We start from the raw sequence: 26933 nt of genomic DNA on the forward strand, positions 1-26933 counted from the left end.
CTGCCAGTATATTTGCATATTTTAAGAGAATGTTTGTTAGTCCAAGATGAGTGTCTTAAGTTGGGTTAGTACTGAGGTACTTCCTGGGTAGATGAGCTGAATCCTTTCTGGAAGCTGGTGGGTAGAAACCTGTGTTTTCAAAGCCAGAGGCCCTAAGCTGGTCTTGCCCCACTTGACACCCAGGAACGCTTCAGGGTGTGTCCATGTCCCTGTGTTTTCAGAGCCGGGCCACTCCCAGTGACTGGTTTGAGCAGTTAAGACTGCTTTGTGTGAGCCTGGGCTGAGGACCACCTGCATTTTTGCTCACGTCTTCTTAACCAGGGTATATAGAACTGTGTGTTAATCTGGTTTCCTAGTTTAAATTAAAAATTGAGGTTAAAAATTATTAAGAGAGGGGAGTAGACTAGTTGGGAAATAAAGGCTTTTAGAGGCAGGCAGACTGATAGTTGAAGAGGGGAGAAAGGTAGATTTAAAAAAAAATGGTTTACAACCTGTGAATCTACTAAAAGTCACTGAATTATACTTTTAAAAGGGTATGTGAATTATATCTCATAGAAAAAGATGAAGCACGGTACTCCCAGCACTCCTCACACGGTGAGTACATTTGTTTTGCTGGCCAAGTGATTTAAGATTGATATTCAGAGCAGTTACCTAATAATAAGAGTTTACATCTCTGCTAGTTGACTGGTTTTAGTGCGGAGCCTAAAGGTATCCATTAGAAGTATCTACAGTGGAAGGTTTTTTTACTTAAGAAAGAATAACTTCAGTAATGTGGGATGACTTTCTCCTTAATGATAAATGTTGACCATGTTAACTGCCCGTATGGCTTACAGTTTAAACAGACTGTGAACTAAATCATAAAAGATAAATAAACTAGGAGATCACGAGGGAGAGAGACCTGGAAGGCACGTGAGGCCACAAGTTAAGTATCGAATCTGATTTAAGTTGATTTAAGATGGGGAAAAGTTGAACCCAGCATGGGTTAATTTATACCTCGAATTTCAGGTTCTACTCTGCCCATTTCCTTCTTTTTTCTTTTTTTAAAACATCTTTATTGGAGTATAATTGCTTCACAATGGTATGTTAGTTTCTGCTGTATAACAATTTGAATCAGCTATACATATACATATATCCCCATATCCCCTCCCTCTTGCGTCTCCCTCCCCCTTGCCCATTTTTTTCTTAATTTTAACTTTTAATTTATTGCTGGGTCCTCCTACCAGATGCGCACTGTCTTCCTCATAATAACTGTTTGTGGTAGTTTTTATCCACTTGTATTTCTAGAGGATTGTTCTCTACCATTCCTTGTGGCTGTGTAACTTCTGGCCTGGTGCAGTCCTGGTTTGGGCTGCTTGTGGCGCAGCCCTTAATCGCGCCCTCTTTTACTGTCAAAATGTCCCAGTTTGGAAGATAAGTGATATGGTCATCCTACGAATAGGAACTGTTGAGGAAACTGGCTGACTCCCTTTAATTAAGCAGAATAGAGAGAAAAATCTCAAGCAGGAGACTTTTGAGGTGCCCTGATATTGAGCTCATAATAGTGTTATTCTTGGAGCGTCCCAGGCTGTTTCTGAGCTTCAATAGAGGGGAGTTTCAGAGAACAACTTTTCCTATAAACCTGTGCTAGTTTCAACCAAATTGTTTCAAACCCTCTGCTATTCTGTGGATCAATTCATAACGAATTAAAAAAACAATACAATGTCTCATCATTCATGGGAATGATTCAGCACTGGTTCATTTCCTTTGGGACTTGCAAAGTTCAATTTAGAAGTTTTTCCCAGTGGAATTCTGAAAGCTTTGTACTGTGTGAAATTTGGGGATTTCGGATTACAGATTTTAAAACCTGTAGTCTTGGCGCTCTTGACGTTCTTAGTTTCAAACTTTGCTTATCTTTGTTGTTTGGGAGACTGTAATGATGTCCTATGATGTGCCGAAATACGTTGGACCAGGTATCCACAGGGGATTGGTTCCAGGACCTCTGCAGATACCAAAATCCTCGGATGCTCAAGTCCCTTATGTAAACGGTGTAGTATTTGTATATAACCTACACACATCCTCCAGTATACTTTAAATTATCTGTATAGATTACTTATAATACCTAATACAATGTAAATGCCATGTGAATAGTTGTAAATATGGTGTAAATACTAAATGTAAATAGTTACCAGCTTGTGGCATATTCAAGTTTTGTTTTTTTTGAACTTCCTGGGATTTTTTTTTTTTCTCAAATATTTTCGATTCGAGGTTGGTTGAATGCGGATTTGGAACCTGTGGATACAGAGGGAAAATGGAGTGGAATCTTAGAAATTTTTAAGAAATTGTAGTACTTTGCCTAAAACCAAAAATAATTGTAATGACACTGCTCAATTCCAGGTGATTCTTTTAACAACACTATTCATTTAGTTATTTTATCATGTGCTTTAGGCAGTAACCTGGGCAGGTGTTCAGTTTGAAAGAATGGCTTCTGGCCTTTGCTGTTGAGAATTGGGAGAACTGTGTCCTTGTTGGGGTGGTTCACTGGGAGAAGGCATTTGAGGGTCTTCCCAGGGCTGGGATCTTGGTCCCTCCACTTCCAGCTGTGTGGGTTGGATAGCCCTTGGTCTTGGCTTTCCCTGTGACCTTGGGCAAGTCACTTGAAAATCTTTGCTTTCCCTTTCTGGGAAGATGATCCAACCTGCTTTTGAGCCGAGCTTTAGATTAAAGAGAGAAAATGTGAGAGCCTTAGGCCGAAAGGTCCTGGAGCAGCGTTGTTATCTGAGTCATCCAGTCCACAACCCCACACTCCCTTCCCAAAGAGGGTTTTATGGAGGAGGAGCAGTACTGCTGAGTCTATTCCATGACTCTTCTCTCAGTTGTGCTAATTCCCAGGCCACCCTGGGAGAATTTGGATAAGAAAGGAAGGCTGACAGGCCAGGTTCTGTCTTAAGCCCATTCTTCAGCATTACCTTAATTTAAACCTGAGAGCTTTATTTGTGGTTGAAGAAAGTGAATCTCAGAGAGGTTTAGTAACCTGCCCAAGGTCACACAGCCAGTGCAATGGGGACCAAAATTTGAAGCCAATTCCTAGATCTGTGTGACTTCACGGCTGCCAGGCTAAAAAAAGACTGCATATTAAGTCACCTGTGGCATTTGAATGGTGTTTAGATTGTGACATTGAAACAAAGGTACACTTCCCCTCTTTTGGTGTATTTGTGCAGAAAAGGCAGACTACTTAACACTTTATTTTGTTTTGTGTTCTTGGTGGCCCATTTTACTCTATTTTCAAAACAAACCTGTGGCTAAGGTCCTAAGATGTTAGGTGTGACCCACTCAAGCCTTTCCTAGGGGAACTGCCCCACCCTAGTCGTTCATCTTCTTGAGAGGGGGGGCAAGATTCACCTCTCCCCTTTGGTGTCAGTCTTCAAAGACTGTGGGGACCCAGAGCGCCTCACCTCTCAGACTGGTTATATGAAAATGAGAGGCTATCTGGGGGCTGGGTTGATCTAAACTGCTCTATAGGTGTGTTGGGGGCTCTGGCAAGAAGCTGATCTGGTTTGGAAACCTGGAACTGGACCTGCCAGTTTATCTGGTTTTCCTTTGGAATGTGCTCTTGTTGGCCTGCAGGCAGAGTAAGTTAGCCCCCTCTACCACCCTGAAGGCCTGGATATGGAAATGCCTTCATGTTGGGGGTAGGGTTTTTAGGTAGATGACCTTTGGGAGTACTTGGGAACAAGGGAGATGGGGTGAATTTCTCCCCTCCCCACCCAGGTGACCAGCTGGAAAATATGTTTTAGGCAGTGATGTGTGATGGACAGTGGCAGGGGCAGAAGGGAAAAGAGAGTTAACTGCTTTCTTCAGAGCCCTTAATAATCAGGTCTCTGAAATAGACAGCAGGGACTTTGAAATGGGATTGCTAATGGGGTTGCTACCCATCTTTGATGTCATGGTTGGTCTTTAGTGGAAGGTTGTGGGATAGTTGATACTGTCTTACTCTTGTTCACCTAATTCTGCTGACTCTGGGCCAAAAGGGGTTGGGGCACTGATGGCCAGTTTCTAGGACTTGTGCTCCTGTCTTCCCCTCCTTCCCTGTCCTGGTTTGCCCCCTTCTTAAGAGTTGTCATATATTTCCCAGTGCCTTTTGGGTACCTCTGCTGTTGGCCATTTTGGTGTTGCCCTAACGTTGTGTAGATCTCTCTCGTGCTATATATATTAAGCAAATATAAAAGCATGGCTTTGAACTCAGACCCAGGTTCCAGTCCCAGTTCTGCTTATTGGCTGAGAGGTCTTGGGGAAAATTATTTAATCTCTCTGGGCCTCTGTCTCCTTATCTGAAAAATGAAAATAAAAAGGATAAGTAAAATATGATGGAATATGGCGAATGGCCCACAGTGAGCTTCTCCATTGGTTGCCCCAACCCATTCTGAAGTCTCCTGCTTCCTCTGTCCTCCGGTTCTCTGTCCAAGATCCTGAGGGTTTTGTCCTAACCAGAATGGACCAGTCTGACAGGAGCTCATTTATTTGCTTTTCCATCTTCCTCCTTTGGGTTTAGTTTTAAGCTTTTTTCCAGCTTCCCTTCTTGCTGGATTTCCTGCTCTGTTGTTTTTCTCTCTTCAGACAACTTCCCTTTTGCTTTCATATTTTCACACACACACAGCCACACAGACACACACACGTGCTGTCCACTTTTTTCACCCTTTCTCCTCTGCTTTTATCACTTTGAGATCTTAAAGAGACAGCCCCTTCAGTTTCCTAGGTTTCACCAAAAATGGTCATCAGCAAAGCACCACTTCTTGATTCTGCTGTCTTTCACATTGGAGAGCATGGGATCTCTTGACTTAGGGAGTTACCAGCACTTCCGGTAACTATTTTGAAAAGACATAACTCATCCTGATTCTCATTACATTTTTGAATTTGTGGAATTACATACATTTCTTCCACTTACCTGTTTGACCTTGGGCAACCTCTTTATTTTTTTTGAACCCCAGTTTCTCACCTGTAAAATGGACATAGTAGTGCCTTTCTCGTGGGTTATAGTGAGGGTTAGCACGATGCCTGGCAGAGTGTCTCATTAATGTTATCTGCCGATTATAATTACGGCTGTGATTACATCACCCAGTTGCCATGACTTAGAGTGCCAAGTATCTCTTCTCTTAGCATCTTTCTGTCTTTTTGAAGGAGGGGGACAGGAGCAGTGCCTTATTTTTATTTATTTTAGATTTTCAAAATTTTTATTATGAAAAGTTCAGTATAGTAGAGGGCAGTGAACGTCCCTGGACCATCATGACTTAGCAACAATCATCACCCTGTGGCCATTCTTGTTTCTTCTAAATCCCTGGTTCCTTTTCCACTAGATTATTTTGAAACAATCACAGATGTCATACCATTTTATCTGTAAAGGTTTAGTATGTATTTTAAAAATATAACTCTTTTTAAAAAACAACTAATATCATCACGCCAATATTTTAATAATAATTCCTTAATGTAAAATATCTAGTGGCTCTTTAGTTTTCCTTGATTGTCTCATCAGTGTTTTCCCATAGTTGGTTTGTTTAAATCAGGGTCCAAACAAGATCAAAGGTTATCTTTGGTTGTTCTGTTTCTTAAAGCTCTTTGAAGATCTCTTCCCTCCTTTATTCCCCCTTGCGGGTGATGTGTTTATAAAAGCCTGTTTCTCTTGTCCAGTTTCGCTCATTCTGGATTTTGCAGTTGCATTCTCTTAGTGCTGTTTATCATGCGCCACTATCCTCTGTGTCTCCTATAAATTGGAATTTAGACCTAGAAGCTTGGTCTGTTTGAGGTTTAATGTTTTTTGTTTTTTAAGGCAGGAATATTTCATAACTAGCAAGCCACCAGGAGGCACGTGATGTCCAGTTGTCTCTTTCTTTGTGTGTTAGCCACCGATTTATGATCTCTGCCTGTATCTGTTGTTTCATATGGGCTTCGTAAACTGGTCATATTCCAGTCCTCTCATTCCTACTTCATTTATTAGCCAAAATACTCTTATAGAAACTTTCTGTCATCAATTGTTTGGTTAACCTGGCATATAGTTGTACAGAAAAGGCAGGTATGTGGTTTCTTTTGTTTGTTTGAATATCATTATGCAATCGTGGATTTAAAATTGTTGGATGTTTTTGATTCCGTGTAGTTTCCTCTTCTTATTGATGCTCAAATTGTACAATCTTTGGGCAGTGGGAGTTTTGGCTCCTGTGTCCTTTTGATGTGACCCTTATTGATAGCAGCTTCCTTGCTATCCTGTGTCTTGTTTTGTATTCTTGGATTTAGAATGAACCATTTCTGCAGAGCTTGGTTTCTTTTAGTGGGAAATGCTATTTCAGAGCTACAACTTGGGTAGGGTCTCTGTCACACACCCCTCGCCCCCCTCAGAAATGGATCCCACCTATCATGTCAACTTTTTGGTCCATGATAAAAACTTTCCTTGCACACTTGTCTCATTTTTGGCCCCTTTGGCTCTCCTGCCATGTCCACTCTTGTGCTTGTCATCTTGTCCTTTTCTCCCTTACGAAAAAGGCCAAACTGAAGAATTCCCCCAGGACAGTTCATGGCTTGACTCTCATCTTGAAGGCCAAAGCTCACATTAATTTAGGCTTCACAGAAGACTTTAATCATTGCTTTCAGTCCTGTCTCCCTGATGGTTTGTTCTGCACCTTGTTTAAATAACCAGAAGGTGAGAGATTCCTTATCTTATTACCACTCTGAACCATTCAGACTGCAAGCTATATTTTGATGATATTGTTGGGGTCAATTTACACACATGTGTTTGAATAAATACTGGTTGAATTAAGTTTTGTACCTTTCTCTTCTAAAGTGTTTAAAATAGAATATATTTAATCTCTCACTCATTTAAAGAATTTATCACTAATACATTATTTTTATAAGCTAAAAAATTTTAAGGCTCTGTAGTTTTAGGCAGCTTTATGCACTGGAGTCCTAGATGGAACACAGCTATTCTGCTGTTGTGGGAATACAATAGTAAGCCTTTAAGTCTAAAATGAGTGTTTTTTGTTTAATGAGTCTCCTATTAGACTTATTTTTAGTAATTTCTGTCTTTGCTTTTTGGAAATTGTTTGATGCCCATGTTGGTGCATCACAGAATATGCACTTAGGCCAAAAGAAAATCTCATTTTAAATACATCTACAGTGCTCTCTTCAGAGGTTCCATTCAGGCCTGGAGTTTCAGTTTCAGTAATACTTTTTTGTTTTGTTGGTGAAACAAAGCCGTATGCGTTCACAGTCCAGCCAACACAGCCTCACAACAGAATGAGTGAGTAGTACTGAAATGATCATCATTCATGACATCCCTGAGAAATTAACCAGCATCCTGTCCTGTGAAACTTTGTATACTCATTTAATATCCGCACCACACCCCTTCCCACCGCCCCCCCCCCCTTTTTTTTTTTTTAAGGCAGCAAGCTTCACTTAATGGTTCCTCTGTGTTAAGGAAAGTACAGTAGAGTAGGGGTTTATTCCCTTCCCCTCCCTCCAGGGGCACAGAGAGAGGGTCAGGAGCCCTATAATTTACAGGCAGGCCTCTGTGCCCCGAGGTTAAACTCGTTTCACAACGGGAATTTTCTTTATGGTCCTGTGGCTCCCTAACACAGGGGAGGCAAGTGGTAAAAGCTACCAAAGAAAAGCTGGACTGGAGCCACTGACGTCATGTCAGTAAATCTGTTGGAGGAGCCCAGCTGGGCAGCGCCTGCCAGGCAGCCCTTGCACTTTGGCCTTGCCTGGTCAACTGGTCTTACTGCTTCTTCCATCCCCCATGCCCCGCCCCCCCCCCCCCCCCCCGCCATTTTTGTCTTCTTTTCCCCCTTCCCTCTGTGTGACTGGACTGGTGTTGAAACCTGTAAACGTCTTGAAAGCCACCCCTGAAACTGGTCCTGTTCTTAATGCCCCTAGGGGGAGGGGCAGGGAAAACCCAAGGATTGGTGGGCCAGGGAAGCTTGAAAACTTTTCGCTAGTGGGCTTTCTTGGTAATGAATGAATCTATGGGGCCGTCACGGAGCGCAGCTAGAGGTACCAGCTTCTGACTCTACTTTTAGAGAGTTTTGCTTTTCAGGACTGATGTGCCTGTGTGTGTGTGTGTGTGTGTGTGTGTGTGTGTGTGTGTGTGTGTGTGTGTGTGTGTGTGTGTGTGTGTGTGTGTGTGTGGAGGGGGGAAAGAGAAGACTGGTCAGAGGATGGGTGGAAATACTGAACTGCAGTCTTCCTGTAGAGGATGATTTAAGAGAGTGAGTTCCACCATGAGTCCTTTATTACCCATTACTCATTGGTCAGCTAACCCTGAACTCTCCCTGGTTTGCAACTGTAGCAGTTAAATTTAGAGCTACATGCTGCTTTCCATCTTGGGTATTTAGAGTCACAACCCCAGATGCGCCTGAATTAAAATATTGCTGTGCTAAATCTATTTTTACATCTAGGGGAATGATATCTAAAAATAAACCTCATCCCACCTGTTATTCACTTTTGGGAAGTTTGGATGCTATCAAGTCACAGCCCACAGATTAGGCTTTTGATCATGGCTTCAAATGTGGCGTCCACATTCTGCTTTTCCTGCCCTTGGTGTGATGTTTTCATCGTTTCATTAACCATTGTCCTCCTGTTTATTTTGCTGTGAATAGTCATTTGCAAATAAGAGTGCAGCATAGGTTCAGATTGGTTTTCAAGTTCCTGAGTCTTAGGGTCAGAAACGTATTAAAAGCAGTATCTTATCCATGAATCATTGGATGAGTCAGTTCCTGAAACCACTACAAGCCTCATAGTTCTTGGCTACAAGCAAAAGCAGGAAATCCAGGCTTCAATAACTTCCTTTCCCAGTCCTGGCTATAGTCGCATTGGTGGTTAGGTTCTGCTGCCTGCCTTTGTAAGTGGTAGAAAGATGTATGTCTGAGGAACAAAGACACTCAAGTCAATTTACTGAAACTGTTTATAATTTGTGGTCTTGCTCTGAATGTCAGGCTGCATTGGCATACCCTGCCCTGCGCAACTCAGCCAGGAAAGGCAGCTGGCTGGGTCCGCTGAGGTGCCCCCAGAAATGCACAGGAAATGTTTCAGGGAGCTTTAGTTAAGCGTCCAGTGAATCCTAAAACTTGAGGGCATGCAAGCAGACATTAGGGGCAGAAAGCTCTGGAGTCCATATGCATAGCTGGAGTATCAACTTCTTTTGTTTTGCTCGCCTAGTCGGGAGACAGAGGAGGGAGAGAGAGAAAGAAAGGGAAGGAGGGAGGGAGGGATGGAGGGAGGGAGAGGAAAACACACGAGTGCCAGCCCGCCCGAGCTCTGGCCTGGCTCTCTTGCTCTTGCTTTTTCTTGCAGTTTACTTCCTTATGTACAGGGTCTTTTTTTTTTTTAATTCCTTTTGCAGTGTTTCAGGCCAGTCTTACTGACTTCAAAATCAATTTGATAACTCTTTTATTAAATATTGTAAAGAGTGAGGGAGAAACGTGAAATGCTGCCTCCCAAAGTCATGGGTCTCCTCCACACCCTGTATGTATTTATTCTCGTTTATGAGCAGCACCCCCCCTTGTTTGCCTTCATAAGTGGGGGCAGACTCAGGCTGGTGTCTCTCTGCTGCTTTACGGTTTGCTGGTGAGTTTATGAACTTTTTCCATCTTAAAAAAAATTAAAATTGAGTGTGATACGTTTTCAGTTATTAACTCTAATGTTCTTCTCCGATGCTAATTGGTGTTGGCCAGCTGGGGGATTTGAGAAAGTGCGACTGAAACTAGACTTTTTTCCACTAGGTTTACATGGAGTCATTGGAAGTTCTGATAGGAGTCTAAAAATAGACTGGGTAGACAAACCCTGTGAAAGAGATGAGGAAAGAGAAGAGAAAAATGAACCGATGAGCAGTCACATATTGATGCCGTCTTTTAAATTGAGCTTGTTTCCAATTCATAGTTAGCGATGGCTCAGAAAGGTCAAATTCTATTTCAGCCTTTGTAAAGGATAAAGTAAAAGCAAATGAAAAAGTTTGCCTGCCTTCTTAATGAAGCCTGGCTGATTCAGGGCACAGCCAGGCTGGTGGGTGCCACTTTGTTCTTACTTGTCGTTTGTATTTTGTGTTTGGGTAACTCTCTATTCAACTTCAGTCTGAGTTGAGAGGTTCTGATAAGTTTTTGAGAAAATTGGACTCATCTTCATTTCAGAGGTTGGACTGAGAGTCATAATATCTGACTTTGGTTTTCCAGATTTCAGGCTTGTCCAAAAAAACCCCTTAGTCCTAGGTGAGTTTGTTAGGAAATCACTGAAAATATATTCCCCTTATTAATATGTGAAGAGTAACTGTCTAAACTTGGAAGAGATTTTTTCTTATGTTGTAAGAGATACAAACCCAATTATTTTTATTTGTCCTGCATTGATCTGAGAGTTAATTTCTTTTTAATGTAGCTTTCAGGCTGGGAGTGCAGATTGAATCTTGAATTGCTTACCCTCTCTGGACCAAGTTGTTCAGGCTCAGGGATTGATTCATTAATTAAAATCAATGTAAATGGATTTGTAAGCCTCCTGTAACAGATTATCTTATTAGCAACCACACAGAGCAGCCCATGATCTGGGAGGAATGTGATTGTTGCCCTAGGTGAAGTAGACCCCCCACTGATGGACTCTTTGGGTCTACTTTATGAAAAACCCAGACGCTTTTGTAAGGAAGGAAGGAGCCTTGCTTAACCTTTACACTGAACAGATTCTTCCTATGGAGAATTATTTTCAGTATGCCTGCCCCAGAGGGCTTTAGTTCTGTGTGTGTATTTCTCTACCATGACTGTGTCTCTCCCCTACCTCTGCATTCGTGATTCAAGGACATTTTTGTGTACTGGCTGGGTTCTGCCTGTTTCCAGGCAAGATTCCTGCCGAGAACCCTCCTGTAAAGAGGAAAGGAGGAACCAGAAATAAATTCCTATTTGATAACAACAAAGTGCTTTTTTTCTCCGACCCAAGCAACCAACAGGCAAACTACAAAGAAGACATTTATCTGTTATTTGAGGATCTGGCTGTACAGCTGTGCTTCCTTGGAGTGATGATAAGAAGACAAGATGGTACCTTTGGAAACCTTGTGGCTTTAAAAAAGGTCAGAGTTCATTAAGCTGTTGTCATTTATATTGTCATTGTTTGTAATTGTGCCAGTCGGGTAGATATCCTCTATAGTTAGACCAACTTACCCACCTTCTCTCTGATGTTTGGATCAAAGGGGGCCCGTCTGATCCAAGCTGAGTTGAGCTCTCTCTCCTGAATCTTTTGGGATTGAGACAGCAATCCTAGTGGGTCTTCGATGCTCACCCTACAGTTCAGGGAGAAGCTAACTGGGGAGCAGATGTTTGACCCATGGGTACACAGAAGCATAGAATTAAAACTGCTTTGCAGAGAGAAGAGAACAAAGCTGTTGTGCAGAGGAGGACATGAGAGACCTTGGGAATAGTCTCATTTCCGGATGGTTTTCCATTTCCTGGTTTCCATTTCCCATGAGGGCTGGCTGCAGTTCCTGATTCGGGGTCATCTGATAGACCCCTTGGCCTTATAATGAACCCACGTTCCCCTACCCTTTTTTTTTTTTTTTCCTTAGGTTAGTGGGAGTGGGTTTCTGTTAATTGAAACCAAATGGTCTCTGGCCGACTAGTTTGCTGGGAAATAAGCCCTGTGTGGTGTTCTGGAGAGGCCCTACTCAGTGTGATAGCACACAGCTTCTGCTTGGTCTGCAAGGCGGGGCTGCTGTCCTGGACCCAGTTCTCCAGTATGGATTCTGTCTGAGGGAACTAACCAAGTAGTGACAATAGGGTGACCCTCCTAACCTGTGTTTCAGACTGGAACATTTCCAGGCCTTATGTAGGCCTTTCTGCTGCCTGGTTTGCCATGTGGTTTAGGTTGTGCGGTGGCTTGGTTCAAATGTGGCAGGTGAGGAATTTTCCCAGTCATACCCTGGGGCACTGAGGAGTTCTGGTTGGCTGAGCACCTGGAAGGAGGCAGGCCAGGTGTGTCATTAGACCTGGGTGTCCTGCCTAGTGGCACCACCCTTCACTTCCTCCCCTGCCATCTCTGATCAGTGTGGAAAAGCATGCGCTCAGTGGCCTTTGGCAAATGCTTCCTGATGATAAATCCAGTGTGTATATTCTGCACGTGCTTCAAGCTTCCTCTGTCAGGGAACCTTCCAGGTTCATTTTATTAGCAAATGGATTAAATAGCAAACGCCTCTCTTGAGGAGACCTATAAGATGTGTGTGTGCCCCTGGGGATGGTGTCAGAAACAAAAGGCCTGCTTCATCTGCAGTTCCCCAGATTGGAGGGCAGTGGGGGTGGCAGTATAAATGAGCAGGGAGGAAGATTTAGGTGACACTTAACATTTAGAAATAACAAAGTAGAAGCTGTTAAAGAGGATAGAATTTGTTTTGGAAAACCCTTACCGTGTACATTAGGAGACATATGCAGTATTTGTTGGCATCTTTTACGGATTGGAAGCCATTTTTAGTTTAGGCTTGCTATAACACGTTCTACCTGCGGGTTTGTTTTTTTTTTTAACTGAGAAAGTTTGGAAACTTTTCCTCCCTTTTTTTTTTGATTGACGTATAATTGATGTATAATATTATATAAGAAAGTGATTCACAGTTTTTAAAGGTTATACTCCATCTATAGTTATTATAAAATATTGGCTATATTCCCCATGTTGTGCAGTATATCCTTGTAGCTTATTTTATACATAATAGTTTGTACCTCTTAATCCCCTAGCCCTATACTGCCCTTGCCCCCTTCCCTCTCCCCACTGGTAACCACTAGTTTGTTCTCTATGTCTGTGAGTCTTTCTTTTCTGTTATATTCACTGGTTTGTTGTATTTTTTAGATTTCACATATAAGTGAGATCATACAGTATTTGTCTTTCTCTGACTTATTTCACTTAGCGTAATGCCCTTCAAGTCCATCCATGTTGTTGCAAATGGCAAAATTTCATTCTTTTTTTTTATGGCTGAGTAGTAGTATTCCATTGTGCACACATACCACATCTTCTTTATCCATTCATCTGTTGATGGATACTTAGGTTGCTTCCATGTCTTGGCAATTGCAAATAATGCTGTTATGAACATTGGGGTGCATGTATCTTTTCCAGTTAGTGTTTTTCGGTTGTATGCCCAGGAGTGGAATTGCTGGGTCATATGGTAGTTCTGTTTTTAGTATTTATGTTCTGTTTTGTTTGTATATTTAGAAAGCGGAAACCTGGAGAGTTTTTTTTTTTCTTTAAATTGAGAAGGGATTGGAAAGGGGGACAATGTAGAAATTTGTTGGGACATGGACATGAGGGGTTCAGATTTAGACAAGTGTGTTCCCAATGTCACATCTAGTAAAAACATCTAATGTTTACATGATGTTTTACAATTTACACAGTTCTTTTAATAGATTCACTTATTTAAACCCTCACAACAACTTGGTTTGTATAAGTAAGGAAATACAGTCCAGGAGATTAGGAGGCTAACCCAGGATCACACAGCCAATAAGGGGTTAAACAGCGAGTGGGTAAACCATCACTGGGATGCCACTTAACCATGCTTGTGGGCCTCCTTTGCTCTGCTTCTGTACTTCTGTCAGCCTTTGTTGTGAGAGGAGAATATGTTAGGACAAGGCTGCAGGAAGGTGATGTGTGGGTAGGGGAGGGAGGTCTGGGGGTGGGAAAGAAGTGGTTTTAAACTACCAGTTCAAACATGTCTCTCTGTAGTATTCAGAGCACAGAAAAGAGCAGGAAGGGACTCAGACGATCTTGTCCACTGGATTTAAAACCAGGCTGAATATCTTTGTCACCTGGAGAGTTAAAAAAAAAAAAAATACTGACTCCTCCTGTTCACCTTGGATCTTCTAAATCAGAATGTCCAATGGTGAAGTTTGCACCAAGGTTCTGAAACCTTCCCAAGTGATTCTTATGAGGTATCTGAGCCCCCCTCAGTTCTGGCCCCACGTCTCTTTAATTAGAAAAGTTCTGTAAAATTTAGCTACTTGGTATTCCCGGGAGCCTGTTAGAGATGCAGACTCTGAGACCCCCCACTCCAGGCCTGCCAAATTAGAATCTTGACTTTAACAAGATTCCAGGTGAAGAGCATGCACATTAAAATTTGAGAAGCACTGCTAATGTCCCAGCGAAACGTCAGGGGCCTGTGGGGTAGGGTAATTGCACATATTCTTTCTCAGTTTGTCATTTGCCTTTTCACTTTCCCTGTTACATAACTTTCCATGAAGAAATTAATTTTACATCAAATTTATCAACTCTTCCTTTATGGTTTCTAGGTTTTTCATTTGCATGCAAAGGACTATCTTACCCTGAAATTATTGGAAAAATGTCTTCCACATAAAAAAAAAAAGAAGTCATAATATACTTTACATAGTTGAATATGTCTAGATTTTGTTTGGTATGGTAGAAGGAGTGAGGTAGAGATCCAAACCTTTTAACTTAATGCTTGTCTTGTCCTAACACAATTCATTGACTCTTTTCTCTATAGATTGGTAAACTAAATTCACATGTGCTCCATTATCTACCTGGAGCTTTAATTACCATAGCTCTGTGAGGGGTTTTGCTGTATAATTCAGCTACTCACTTTTCATCACTTTCTTCTTTAAGATTTTTTTCCTGGCTTTCTTCACAGGTGTGTTTATCTGTCTGTTTACACTTTTAGACGCATTTTTGTCTAGTCAAAAAATTTTTCAGAAACTATTTTTATTGGGGTTCTGTTAAGTTTATAGATTAGTTTAGCCTCATTCTATTTTTAAACGTATTTTTGTCTTTTCTAAATTATATATACTAGTTATTCAGAAAATTTTTTTGGTAACAGTCACACCAACCTTTGTAACAGGTGTTTTGCAAGTTTTAAGAATGTATCTTCTGTAGGGTTTGTCTTCATAGAAACTCTCTCTAACTAACCATCTTATCTGGTGGGTGCCCATCCCGTCTCTTCCCCAGCCCAGCTGCCTGTTATCCTGAATCATGTTCCTTTCCCTCAATAAAATTCATTTGTTGATGCTCTGACTGCTAGATTGTAAGCCCCACAAGGGAAGGTTCCGTGTCTGTTTTAGTTTCCAGTGGAATTGCGCAGTGCTTAGAAAATTCCTGGCAGTTGGTGCTCAATGAATATTTGTTAAATGAGTTGGAATGAGTGAAATCCCAGTAACCAGAGCTTCTGGCCCTCTAGTTGAAGATTAGCTTCATGTGGGATTGTGTGGACTTGGATTCCAGTTAGAATTCAGCCCATAGTTTGAGAAATTATTCAAATGGATTAAAGTGAATATATGGTTTTTGAGGGAAGCAGTAGTTATCTACCAATTGAATCAAGGACTGGCCTGGAGTGTTTTAATCTATGAAAGCTGACGAAGTGGTAGAAAGGCACAGTGAAGCGTGGAGATTGATGATGATCGATAGCTAGTGCAGGTCTCGTCCCCGGCCAGTCCTTTGGTAAATAATGCTCCCGGTCACATCCCACCACTTTGGGTTTAGCAGCGTCTCTCTGATAGATCATTCTGGTTAGGTTAATTTTTTTTTTCTTTAACTAGGGAAAATAAAATATTGCTGCAAAGAACTTTGGACCTTTTTTCTATTACTAAAAGTCCCTTACTGAAATTCATATCATCTATTTATTAAACCCTTTCATTTTGGGTACAGATACCCAACTTGTGAGCACCTTATGGGCAGGAACAGAATCTTAATTCGTTTTTTTTTTTTTAAACAAATTTATTTTATTTATTTATTTTTGGCTGTGTCAGGTCTTCATTGCTGTGCATGGGCTTTGTCTAGTCGCAGCGAGCGGGGCTACGCTTTGTTGCGGTGCGCGGGCTTCTCATTGCGGTAGCTTCCCTTGTTGCGGAGCACGGGCTCTAGGTGTGCGGGCTCAGTAGTTTGTGGCACACGGGCTCAGTAGTTGTGGCGCATGGGCTTAGTTGCTCCGCGGCATGTGGGATCTTCCCAGACCAGGGCTCGAACCCGTGTCCCCTGCATTGGCAGGTGGATTCTTAACCACTGTGCCACCAGGGAAGCCCCTTCATTCATTTTTATAACTCTTAACATCCAGGTGCTTGACAAAACTCAAGTAGTGAGAGAAAAATCAAAACTGTAAACGTACCGTGTGTTTTAAAATGGTTGGAAAAGTGACGTTTTATGTGCAGTGTGCAGTGGAAATAACTTTTGCATATGTTCTAGTTTCTGCTGGCTTTCTTAAAAGCCACACGGATCTTTAGACTTTCCCTCCTATAATGGAAGAATTTCTAGAAATTGTGTTTCTTGACTCATTTATTTTTCCCTCACTCTGAAACGAGAAGTGTGGGGTATTTCGATGGAGTTGGTCAGACATTTAAAACACTGCGGCTTTGGCTCTGTAGTTTGTGATTTCAGGTCTATATTTGGAATAAATTGAAACTCCAGTGCTATTGGAGGCTTTTAACACATTTGGTGCCAAGGGGCTTGGTTTTGCAGATTATAAGTAGTTCAGTTGATTGTTTCTTCAATAAAAATTATTTTGAAAACAATCACAGTAACTCCACCGCATGATTCTGTGGTCATCTCCTTGAGCGCCATTCGAGATACCTTGAGAAAGTCTGTCTCTGACACTTGCCTGCCTTGTGGTTCAGCTTTTGAGCGAAAAACCATGGCACTTCCCCACTGATGACCCTGTCCCACCCGCTTTGAATTTGTTTGCTTCTTCGTGTGGACAGTGTACACTGTTTGAAGAGTGTATGTAAGCCCGCTGTGTTTTCTTTAATAAAACTGCATTTATCCTTGTGTAGACAGATTGTGTTCTTTGAGTCTAAATTCTTAGAGAACTCTGGGAACTGTTTACTTAGATCTTTTTTTCTTTCTTTAAATAAAGCACTTCCTCTAGTTTATCAACTTTAAAACTGTTAAAAGTCAGCCGAAAAAGTTGGTTGAAGGGAGAAGGCCCTATTCTGGAGTGGTTTGAATTTGGTAACTGTATTTTGGAGTGATAAGGGCTTTTACTTCTCCACGACCTGTGTCAAACAAATCAAAACTGTAAAATGAAACACAGGCTAAGGTCACAAACCTAAATTAGGCCTTTCCTTTGACCTCGGAAGTCAGGTTTTTTGAAAACCAAACAGGGAGGCTTGAAGACATGAGGTGCTGCTATATTAAAAGACTTTTGAGGAAGGGGCAAAGTTGAGTATTTGGAGCAGGTTGTGCCTCTGGGTTCTCACTGCTTTTGGATTCCAAAAGGTGGGGTGACATTTCAGTTCATTATATGCTAGGCTCTGTGTTGGGTGGTGGGGACTGAGAGAAGGATGAGAACTCTCGGCTAGTTCAGGGAACGTCAGGGAACTCCAGGGTAGTGGGAGGGAGAGAGTTGTGTTAAGGACACCGTCCCAGTCTTCTGTGGTGAAGGATGTGATAGGGAGGTGCAGGGTCTGCTGGAGAAGAGACTCGGGGCCGGGGCTCCTGAGTTCCTCCTGAAGCTCAAATAAAGAGAACTTAGGGTATGCGAGCTGCTGCTCTTTATGGTCTCCTGGACTATGTAGACTACACTCAACATGAAAAAGATGAGTTTCTGTAAGAAATCCTATCCAGAAAGTGACAAGATGATGCAGGAAATGTAAACAAACACTTGGCTTTAATGGAAGGCAAACTGCTGGGGGGGTGTTGCCGCCTGCTGCAGCCCTCAGGGGCTGGTTTTCTCGTCCCCATCCCTGGCTGGCTCCGGAACCCTTCTTTTGATCTGCTTACAGACTTTATAACTGGAGAGCTGGAAGAGGTAGAGCCAACTGGGTTTTCTATGGGCTTCTTTTATCCCCATTGTGCGCTGGAATGGTGAATTCTGCTGTCAGCACTGGGGGTCTGCCCCTTGAACCTTTGTGTGTTCTACCCTCAGTGCCGTGGCAGCCTCAGGTGTCCCTGGTCCTGGGCTGGTACCAGCCTGCAGCTGTGCAGGGCGAGGATGTTGGAATTGATCCTCAGTCTTACTCTCTGGGAACATCATGGACAAGGTTGAGTAGAGTGCCTCTCTTTCCTTGGGCTCGCTCCCAACTAGTCCCTTGTCCCGACTCATGCCTCCTATCTGTACAGTGCGTTATGTCTTAACATCCTGTGGCCAAATCCACGGCCCTATTAGCTCCTCATGAGAATACTGAGAGTAGAAAGGGTAAGGATCGTTGGCTCCGTTTTCGAGATGGAAGATTTGAGGCTCTGAGGACTGCCCCTGGGTGTGTAAGGATTGAAGTCTAGCAAGGAGTCCTCTAAGTCTTTGCCAAGTGCTTTTATGGCTGAGCAGCCCCTCCAGCAGCACTGCTTTTCTCCCAGGCTGCAACCCTCTCCTCCCCTTTCTAGTTCTCTGATCTCTCAGATCGTTCACTTCCTCTCTCCCCCTTCCCCCCGTCCCCCCTCCCGGTAGCTGCTACCATCCTTTCTCTTGTCTGGATTACGCTAGTCATCTCTGAGATAATATCCCAACTTCAGGGTGTCTCATCTGGTTAATTAAGGCTGCTTCATTGTCACCATCATTATCCAGTGACACTTCTATAGCAGTTTTTATGGGTGGCATTATTATTGCTTTGCAAATTCATTTAGTGTCACAGTTCTGTGAAGTAGGTAGTATTATCATCCTCATCTAATAGATGAGGAAGTGGAGGCACACAGAAGTTAAAGACCTTGTCCACAGTTACACACCTAGAAGGTGTCAGAGCTGGCTGGCTCCAGTGGCTCTTAGCCGCTATGCCTGATCCTGGACTCCTGTTTCTCCAAAGCTTCCTCTTCCCTACGTGCTTCATCACCCAGTCAACAAGCACATTCTCCTAAGGCCAGGTAGATGAGGCCCCTGCTGTGTGGTTTCAGTGTATCTTTCCAGCCGGATGTCCTACAATGTGTCCTTCCAACATGTTGGATTCTTCTCATATCCCATACCGGCTGTACTCATGCCATTCCCTCTAGCAGAAAGGCTTTCTGTAGCAGAGAAAGAGGGCTCTACCACCCATGATGTGTGTGACAATGTGCTCACCAGGATTTCCATGCCCAGTCCATGCGGTATCACCTGGCACACTCGTTTGTTGTGGGATTGAAGTGATGCATAGCAAGGGCTCAGAAAAGAGGAGCACCTTTTCCAACTGTTTTGTGTTGAAAACCTCCTCCATTTCTCTGCAGCTACCTCCTTTAGGAAGTCTCTTCCTTCTTGACCAGAAGGGGCCTTTACTTCCTTTGGCCCATCAACGTCTTAATGGCACTTTCACCATCTACTGGCTTTTATTATTATTATTATTATTATTTGCTGCACCATGCAGCATGCGGGATCTTAGGTCCCCAACCAGGGATCACACCCGTGCCCCTTGTAGTGGAAGCGTGGAGTCTTAACCACTGGACCACCAGGAAAGTCCCTTTACTGGCTTTTGTAGGTGTCCTTCCTCCTACGCTGTAAGCCCTTTCAGGGCTCGGGCTGTGGCTTGCACACCTTTATGGTCTCCGTGGTACTTTGCATATAATAGGCATTCAGAATGTATCTGTGAAGTGAGTGAATTTGGGGCCAGTGGGATTTGGTTACTGCATCCCTTGGAGAGCTGGGTGAGCAGTGCCCAGCGTGGGTTCACCTGCAAGAGCAGCTGTCTATTGCATGGGCTCTGGGTTCTGCTCTTTATTAAAAGTCTTCCCTGTTATAGCTGAGATCCTCCCCTCCATTTCAAACCCAGGCTCATGGGATAGTGCAAATTTGCACAGCCATCTTATAAGCAAATTGGCTAAAACCTCAAATCCCCTGGAAGCAGAGTGGCCTTGGGCGTGCTTTTAAAAAACTGCCTGGATTTTAGAGCATGGAAAGACTTATGTTAGAGGAACTCGACTCCTGCCAAGTCAGAGACATGTATTATATTTATCTTCTACTATGGCTGAGTCGGCATTGTGGTTGGTTTGTTTTGGGAGCTTCCCTCCATGTACCTAGACCAGAGGAAGATGATGTATGTATGGGCCAAGCCTCCTGCCAAGCACAGGGAGAATGCAGTGTGACCACTCAGTTTGGTATGTGGAATTTGCTGGAGGAGCCACTCTTTCCACTTTACAGATGATTGAAGTGTTTGAGACCAGGCGACCTGAATCATATTAAGCCTGCTGATGAGAAAGTCTTGGTGCTCCCTCCCAGCCTCCTGGCCAGCCACTCCCACCGATTATTCCTCTATTTCAGCCACACTCAACTGTTTCTTCTGCCTCCGTGCCTTCTCTTCCTCCTGCATCTACCTGGGATATGTTCTTGCTTTTGTTCAGCTCTTGCTTCTCTGTAAAGAGAAGAATGTACATCATTTCACAGAAGCCTTCCCGGTTCCTTCAGGATAATGTAACTAAGCCTTCTTTCCTTTCCCCTAGTCCCCCATAACGTTACTCTGCCTTTGCATTTATCACATTGTCCTCTGTATCTTGGATTTACTCCATTCCCTCCCTCTGAGCCCCTTGAGGGCAGGAACTGGATCTTACCTGTGTATCCTGCCTGGCACACAGAAGCTGAAAGCACGCTTGTACAAGTCAAAGTATTTGGATGTGATAGTAATAGTTAACATTTGCCAAGTGCTGTACCTGTTTGGTTAACAGAAGTGAGTCCTGGTTCTCGTGATGGTCACTCATTTTGGGTATCTTCAGGTTACTTTTAAGGGTATTGAGGAACTCTCCAAAATAAAATATAATTAAATTTATGTGCATGGAAACATACACCATGCATACGCCTTGCGAAGTAGACATCCAGTGGATGTCTGTGGGTTGACCAAATTAATGTGTGAGTGAGTGGATGAATGGAGTGAGCCTCCATCCTCTGGGAGGGAGGGAAGGGTGGAATGCACTGCACTTCTGCACCGCTCTTGAGGCTGCATTTGTTGCTTGGCTTGAGGGCTGAGGCAGGAGCTGAGCTGACAGCCGCTCTTGGGGAATCCATATTTTTTCTTTCTAGTCATTTCTGTTTTTGAGAACAGAACAGCAGGTCTTGTGTATCTCCTCACATGTTCCTAGATCCCAAGGGTTTACCCTGTTCTTAAGAATCGTAGAATTGGGGCTTCCCTGGTGGCGCAGTGGTTGAGAATCTGCCTGCTAATGCAGGGGGCATGGGTTCGAGCCCTGGTCTGGGAAGATCCCACATGCCATGGAGCAACTAGGCCCGTGAGCCACAACTACTGAGCCTGCACATCTGGAGCCTGTGCTCCACAACAAGAGAGGCCACGATAGTGAGAGGCCCGCGCACCACGATGAAGAGTGGCCCCCGCTTGCCGCAACTAGAGAAAGCCCTCACACAGAAACGAAGACGCAACACAGCCAAAAATAAATAAATAAAAAAAAAAAAAAAAAAAAAAAAGAATCGTAGAATTCCACCACCAAGTTTCAGCCTGACATGGAACATGCACTTGTAGCTTCACAGTGCTCTGTGAAGGTGTTTAGTGTCATTGTAGAGTGATGCATGCAGAGAAGAACCAAATGCTCCCCATTTAATGAAAGTGCTGGGGCTGTATGACGAATGCTCTTACGATGTACCCCAGCGGAAGTGTGGGTGGTGCAGTTGTCAGCATTTTGCTTGCATTTGTATGTGTTTATCCAGGCAAACATGAGAAAGACCAGCTCTTTCAAGTACTTGACACATACAGAAGTGAAGAAAATTTCATCTTATATTGTGAGAACAATGGCAGCAAAAAGTGCCGAAGGGCTGGTTTGTATACCAGCTGTTACCAAAAGTTGTGTGTTGTATATACAAAACTCTGCTTATTCAGTAGATAACCTTTTAGAGCGATGCTATGTGTGTGATATACAGTGTGGGCATTATTCTAAGATATTGTCTTTATTTTTATGAGTTATTTGTAATGACGTGGATAATAATTCTTAGGAGTTTACTTTTTCATACTAGAGTTTGTTGACCACTCAAGGAAAGGTTGAGCTCCAGATATTTCAAATGAGGCAATAAATCACTTTTTTACATTGGCTGACAAACTCCATTACCTAAATCTCTCAAATATAATTTGGTACCCTCGCTTGTATATATTGCTGAAACTTTTACAATAAATTGAATGAGTTCCATTAGGCAATATGGGCTTCTGTTCTCACTGTGCATATTTACAAAGGTTGGTAGAATGTCAGTGATGAAATCGAAACTTAGTTTGAACTTAGTGTGTGAAACAAAATAAATTTGACTCTTGAAATTTTGCATAAATATCTGTCAGAGCCTGGTACCAAGTATCTGGGGATTTTTAGAGCTGACCTCATTGAATGTTGAATTATGTTCCAAGATACATTTTAACAGTCCTTTCCTCCACACATAAAAGCTTAAACTGTCCAGTGAAACCATTCTTCACCTCCCTCCAAACTGAACATTTCCTAATAAGAAATGTAATCCAACTTGAAATTAAAATTTCCTAGGGGCTTCCCTGGTGGCACAGTGGTTGAGAATCCACCTGCCAATGCAGGGGACACGGGTTCGAGCCCTGGTCCGGGAAGATCCCACATGCTGTGGAGCAGCGAAGCCCCTGCGCCACAACTACTGAGCCTGTGCTCTAGAGCCCGTGAACCACAACTACTGAGCCTGCATGCTGCAACTACTGAAGCCCGTGTGCCTAGAGCCCGTGCTCTGCAAAAAGAGAAACCACCGCGATGAGAAGCCCACGCACCACAACGAATAGTAGCCCCCGCTCGCTGCAACTAGAGAGAGCCCGCGCGCAGCAACAAAGACCCAACGCAGCCAAAAAAAAAAAAAAAAAAATTTCTTATTGTCCTAAGTTTAGGTTTCTGGTTAGTTTAATTGAATGGATTCCTGAGACTGCAAGTAAAAGGCTAAATAGATACCATTTGCACTATTTGTGAATCAGGATTTTGTATTCCTGCTTTATATTTCTTTATATTTCTTATACTGTAGGAAAAATAAAAGGGAAATATATTAGATGTTTCATTTGTAATTTAATCTTATGTTCATGAGAGCAGCCTCGCTGTATTTATAATAAATAAATACTATAAATTAAATAATTAAGAAATTCAAATACCACTTTTTATCTGTTTTATATATTGGGGGCATATGTTAAGGTTTCCTTTGGCAGAGGGTGATTCTGCTGTTAAAAACCATTGCCAAGATATTTCTAAAGCTGACAGTGGAGCTTCTGGGCTGCAGCCTGCTGTGTTGAATTGGAAACTTGTCATTGAGCCCCTTTCCTACCTGGCTCCTTCTAGGACTCTCAAGATCCTCTGGTGTGGCCGGACCAGACGTGGTGCTCCCCATGCACGTGTCCTGCAGTTCATGCAGGCTTGAGTGGGAGGGGCAGCCTAGCAGACTCCGGCAGAGTAGTGGTGGTCACAGCTGTATCTCCTCACACTCCCCACGACGGCCCTCTTTTCCCAGAGAAGAGCAGGTGTCATCCCCATTTTATGCTGATGGGAAAACTAAGCTGAGAAAGGGCGTATGATTGGCCCAAGGTCATCTCTTGACCTTGACGCCAGCACTCTTTTCACCAGGCCATGTGACACTTGTAGATCTCAGTGGCTGTGCCTAAGAGGAGAGTTTTGGTTTGTAAAACCCGTTGGCTCTAGATTGTTGGCTATTTGGAGATTTTCTAGAAAGCTTAAGTAAGGGAAAGGAATAACAACATTTGTGACACTTTTTTTTTGTTAGCAGTAGCATGCCAGCAGAAGACTTGTATACCTGCGGTGCTGTGCTTGTGTGCTTGGATGTTCCTCTCATTTTCTGTGGAGGAAAGTAGTTGATGTGTTCTTTCGAAAACACTGGACCCAAGACCTTAGGATCACCCTTCCACTCCTCCTCGTGCTTTTTCCTTTGGCGGCCAACCAGCTCCCTGCCTCTATGTGTCAAAAACAAAATCCCTCCCCCCAAGGATGTGATAGAGCTATCTGCAAGCCATTTTAAGGCACATATTCAATGTAATGATGGCTCTTGAATGAGTTTTCACAAAGTCTGTGCACCAGAACTTAACTGCTTCACTCACAGTGACCTCCCCAAGCTTAGCCACGTCACTCAGAGGTGATTTCTATGCTCTATCTGTTTGTTCTTAACGTATTTGTAATTCTAACCTACTTAATTACTGCTTCCCATAGCATAAATGACTGGAGGGGACCATTTATGGCTCTGAAGTAGAGAGGGGGCATCTGCTGGAGAGAGAGAAGCTGATAGCTGATAATATGGGAAGAGACAAACTCAATAGTAGACACATTTTAAAAGTATATTAAACTGGGGTTCTTCAGCCCTCATTGCCCTGTTGTTTTGAGTGGTCAACACCCCTGTGGGTGTTCATGGTATGACTGTGATCCTTAAGAAACATGCTTCTGTCTAGTGAACTCTGTTTAAGAAGGCAGGGAAGAATTGTAGAAATATTCTTCAAAAAAATAAAAAGTTTTGATGCTCCAAGTGTTGATCAGTATTCATACTGAAAGTATATTAACGAAGAATGAAATTGCAGCTTGCCCCCCCCCACCCCCCGTCTCCTATTGCTGATGATCCTTCAGCTCTACCATCTCCCACCTCCTTTCCCTCCTCCAGTCAGTAACTCTCCTTGCCTGTTCACTCGATGTCAGCCCCTGTATGCCAGCTGTTGTATTGTACTACTGAACTTTTCAAGATACTGTACTGTAAGATTAAAATTGTTCTCTTTATTTTTTGTGTTCGTTTTTTATGTATTATTTGTGTGAAAAGTATTATAAACCTATTACAGTACAGTACTATACAGCCGATTGTGTTAGTTGGGTACCTAGGCTAACAGTTGGACTTATGAACAAATTGAACTTTCGAATGTGCTCTCGGAATGGAACTCGTTCGTATGTAGGGGACTTACTGTATGTGCTCTTGGCTCTAGCTCTGCTGTGGCAGTTCCCAGAGTCCCTTAGAAGACAAGAATGATGAGCGGGGATATACATACTTGCTGCACGGCTGCTCCTTCATGAGGGTCTGTCTCGCAGAAGCTACAGGCTCTCTGTACACTGACAAGGGATCCTACCTGTGATCCCTTTGCTTTGCGGTCAGAGCCCGGAGCTAAGGACCTCTCTGTGAAATAGTGGTCTTCACTTGAGGTCTGTGCAGTTATGTGTGCCTCTAGTGCAGCCCAGAGTTAACCTTGGTAAGGCTCTTGAACCCTGGACCAGAATAGAATCATGCCTGCTTTTCTTGAAGAGGCAGAGTTGGTGAGGTGAGTATGAATTGGTACCAAGGGTCAGAGATTTTATCCTGCTGAAGGTATTAACTCTGTTGGTCAAAAACACCCTTCAGGGGCTTCCCTGGTGGCACAGTGGTTGAGAGTCTGCCTGCTAATGCAGGGGACACGGGTTCGAGCCCTGGTCTGGGAAGATCCCACATGCCGCGGAGCAACTGGGCCCGTGAGCCACAACTACTGAGCCTGCGCGTCTGGAGCCTGTGCTCCGCAACGAGAGAGGCCACGATAGTGAGAGGCCCGCGCACCGCAATGAAGAGTGGCCCCCGCTTGCCGCAACTAGAGAAAGCCCTAGCACAGAAACGAAGACCCAACATAGCAATCAATCAATCAATAAATAAATCTTAAAAAAAAAAAAAAAAAACACCCTTCACTGAGGTGGGATGGTGGTGGAGTTTTATATATTACTGGTCGGGGTCCACATAACTTTTCTGGAGGGAATTTTGACAACAGGGATTAAAAGGTCAAATGTGCATATTCTATGACCTGGCAGTTCTACTTAATATAATTTATCCTAAGGAAAGATTTGTATGAGTATGTTCCTCACCATACTGTTTAATATAGTGTCAAACTAGGACTTTATACTTCAATTTTTTAAAAAAATGTAGAATAGTTTTTTGTTTTTTAATAACAATTTCCTTGCTTTTTATTTATTTATCTTTTATTTATTATTATTTATCATTATCATATCATATCATGTCATATCAAATAAAATTTCATTTATTTGTTTATTTGGCTGTGCTGCATCTTAGCTGTGGCATGCAGACTCTTAGTTGCAGCGTGCATATGGGATTTAGTTCCCTGACCAGAGATCGCACCTGGTCCCCCTGCATTGGGAGCATGGAGTCTTAACCACTGGACCACCAGGGAAGTCCCCCTTTTTAAAAAATTTTTAACATTTTGTTTGTTTTTAAAAATATTTATTTATTTATTTGGCTGCGCTAGGTCTTAGTTGCTGCATGCGGGATCTTAGTTGCCGTGTGTGGAATCTTTGTTGCAGTATGTGGGATCTTTAGTTGTGGCATGTGAACTCTTAGCTGCGACATGCACATGGGATCTAGTTCCCTGACCAGGGATCAAACCTGGGCCCCCTGCATTGGGAGCACGAAGTCTTAACCACTGGACCACCAGGGAAGTCCTGTTTTATTTATTTATTTATTTAGCCATTTATTTATTTATTTATTTATTTATTTAGCCATGCAGCATGTGGGATCTTACTTCCCCCACCAGGGATCGAACCCACGACCCCTGCATTGGAAGCTTGGAGTCTTAATCACTAGACCACCAGGGAAGTCCCAAAATTCAAGTATAGTTAATTTACAATGTTGTGTTAATTACAACTGTACAGCAAAGTGATTAAGTTGTATACATATATACATTCTTTTTTTTATATTCTTTACCATTATGGTTTATCATAGGATATTGAATATATCAAAAGTTCTCTGCGCTATACAGTAGGACCTTGTTGTTTATCCATTCTATACATAAAAGCTTACATCTGCTAACCCCAGCCCCCCACTCCATCCCTCCCCCACGCCCCTCCCGCTTGGCAACCACCAGTCTGTTCTCTATGTCTGTGATTCTGTTTCTGTTTCATAGATAGGTTCATTTGTGTCATATTTTAGATTCCACATATAAGTGAGTTTGTGTAATATTTGTCTTTCTCTTTCTGACTTACTTCACTTAGTATGATAATCTCTAGTTGCATACATGTTGCTGCAAATGGCATTATTTTGTTCTTTTTTATGGCTGAGTAGTATTCCATTGTATATATGTATGACATCTTCTTTATCCATTCATCTGTCGATGGACATTTAG

General features: G+C 42.8%; 1 protein-coding gene and 3 long non-coding RNA genes across 14 annotated transcripts in view; 1 reads left to right on the forward strand and 3 right to left on the reverse strand.

The window, feature by feature from the left end:
- The window catches only part of LOC309667525, a 616044-nt gene that overhangs the window by 236498 nt on the left and 352613 nt on the right, over nt 1–26933 (reverse strand). The gene's annotated exons all lie outside the window — the stretch shown is intronic.
- Nucleotides 1–26933, reverse strand: part of LOC309667519 — a 373680-nt gene that overhangs the window by 137118 nt on the left and 209629 nt on the right. The window lies entirely within an intron of this gene.
- TEAD1 (TEA domain transcription factor 1) overlaps nt 1–26933 on the forward strand; it is a 265515-nt gene that overhangs the window by 10902 nt on the left and 227680 nt on the right. For 3 of the 11 annotated variants that reach the window (XM_082476023.1, XM_082476025.1, XM_082476027.1), the window contains exons 1-2: nt 9430–9585; nt 10936–11065. The exons of 1 other annotated variant lie outside the window; for it this stretch is intronic. In XM_082476023.1, the coding sequence (XP_082332149.1) occupies nt 9446–9585; nt 10936–11065 (270 nt within the window). In that variant the 5' untranslated portion in view covers nt 9430–9445. Of the gene's footprint in view, nt 1–9250; nt 9586–10935; nt 11066–26933 lie in introns of those variants that run through there. 7 more of the 11 variants (XM_082476024.1, XM_082476028.1, XM_082476018.1 and 4 more) reach the window with 6 other exon arrangements.
- LOC309667526 lies at nt 13166–25167 on the reverse strand. Its single transcript, XR_014267805.1, has 2 exons — nt 21295–25167; nt 13166–20980 (listed from the first exon to the last, which is right to left on the reverse strand). It is a non-coding gene; the product is annotated as an uncharacterized lncRNA (long non-coding RNA).

The sequence above is a fragment of the Balaenoptera physalus genome, assembly GCF_965194825.1.
Source record: "Balaenoptera physalus genome assembly, chromosome: 10".
Lineage (NCBI taxonomy): Eukaryota > Metazoa > Chordata > Mammalia > Artiodactyla > Balaenopteridae > Balaenoptera > Balaenoptera physalus.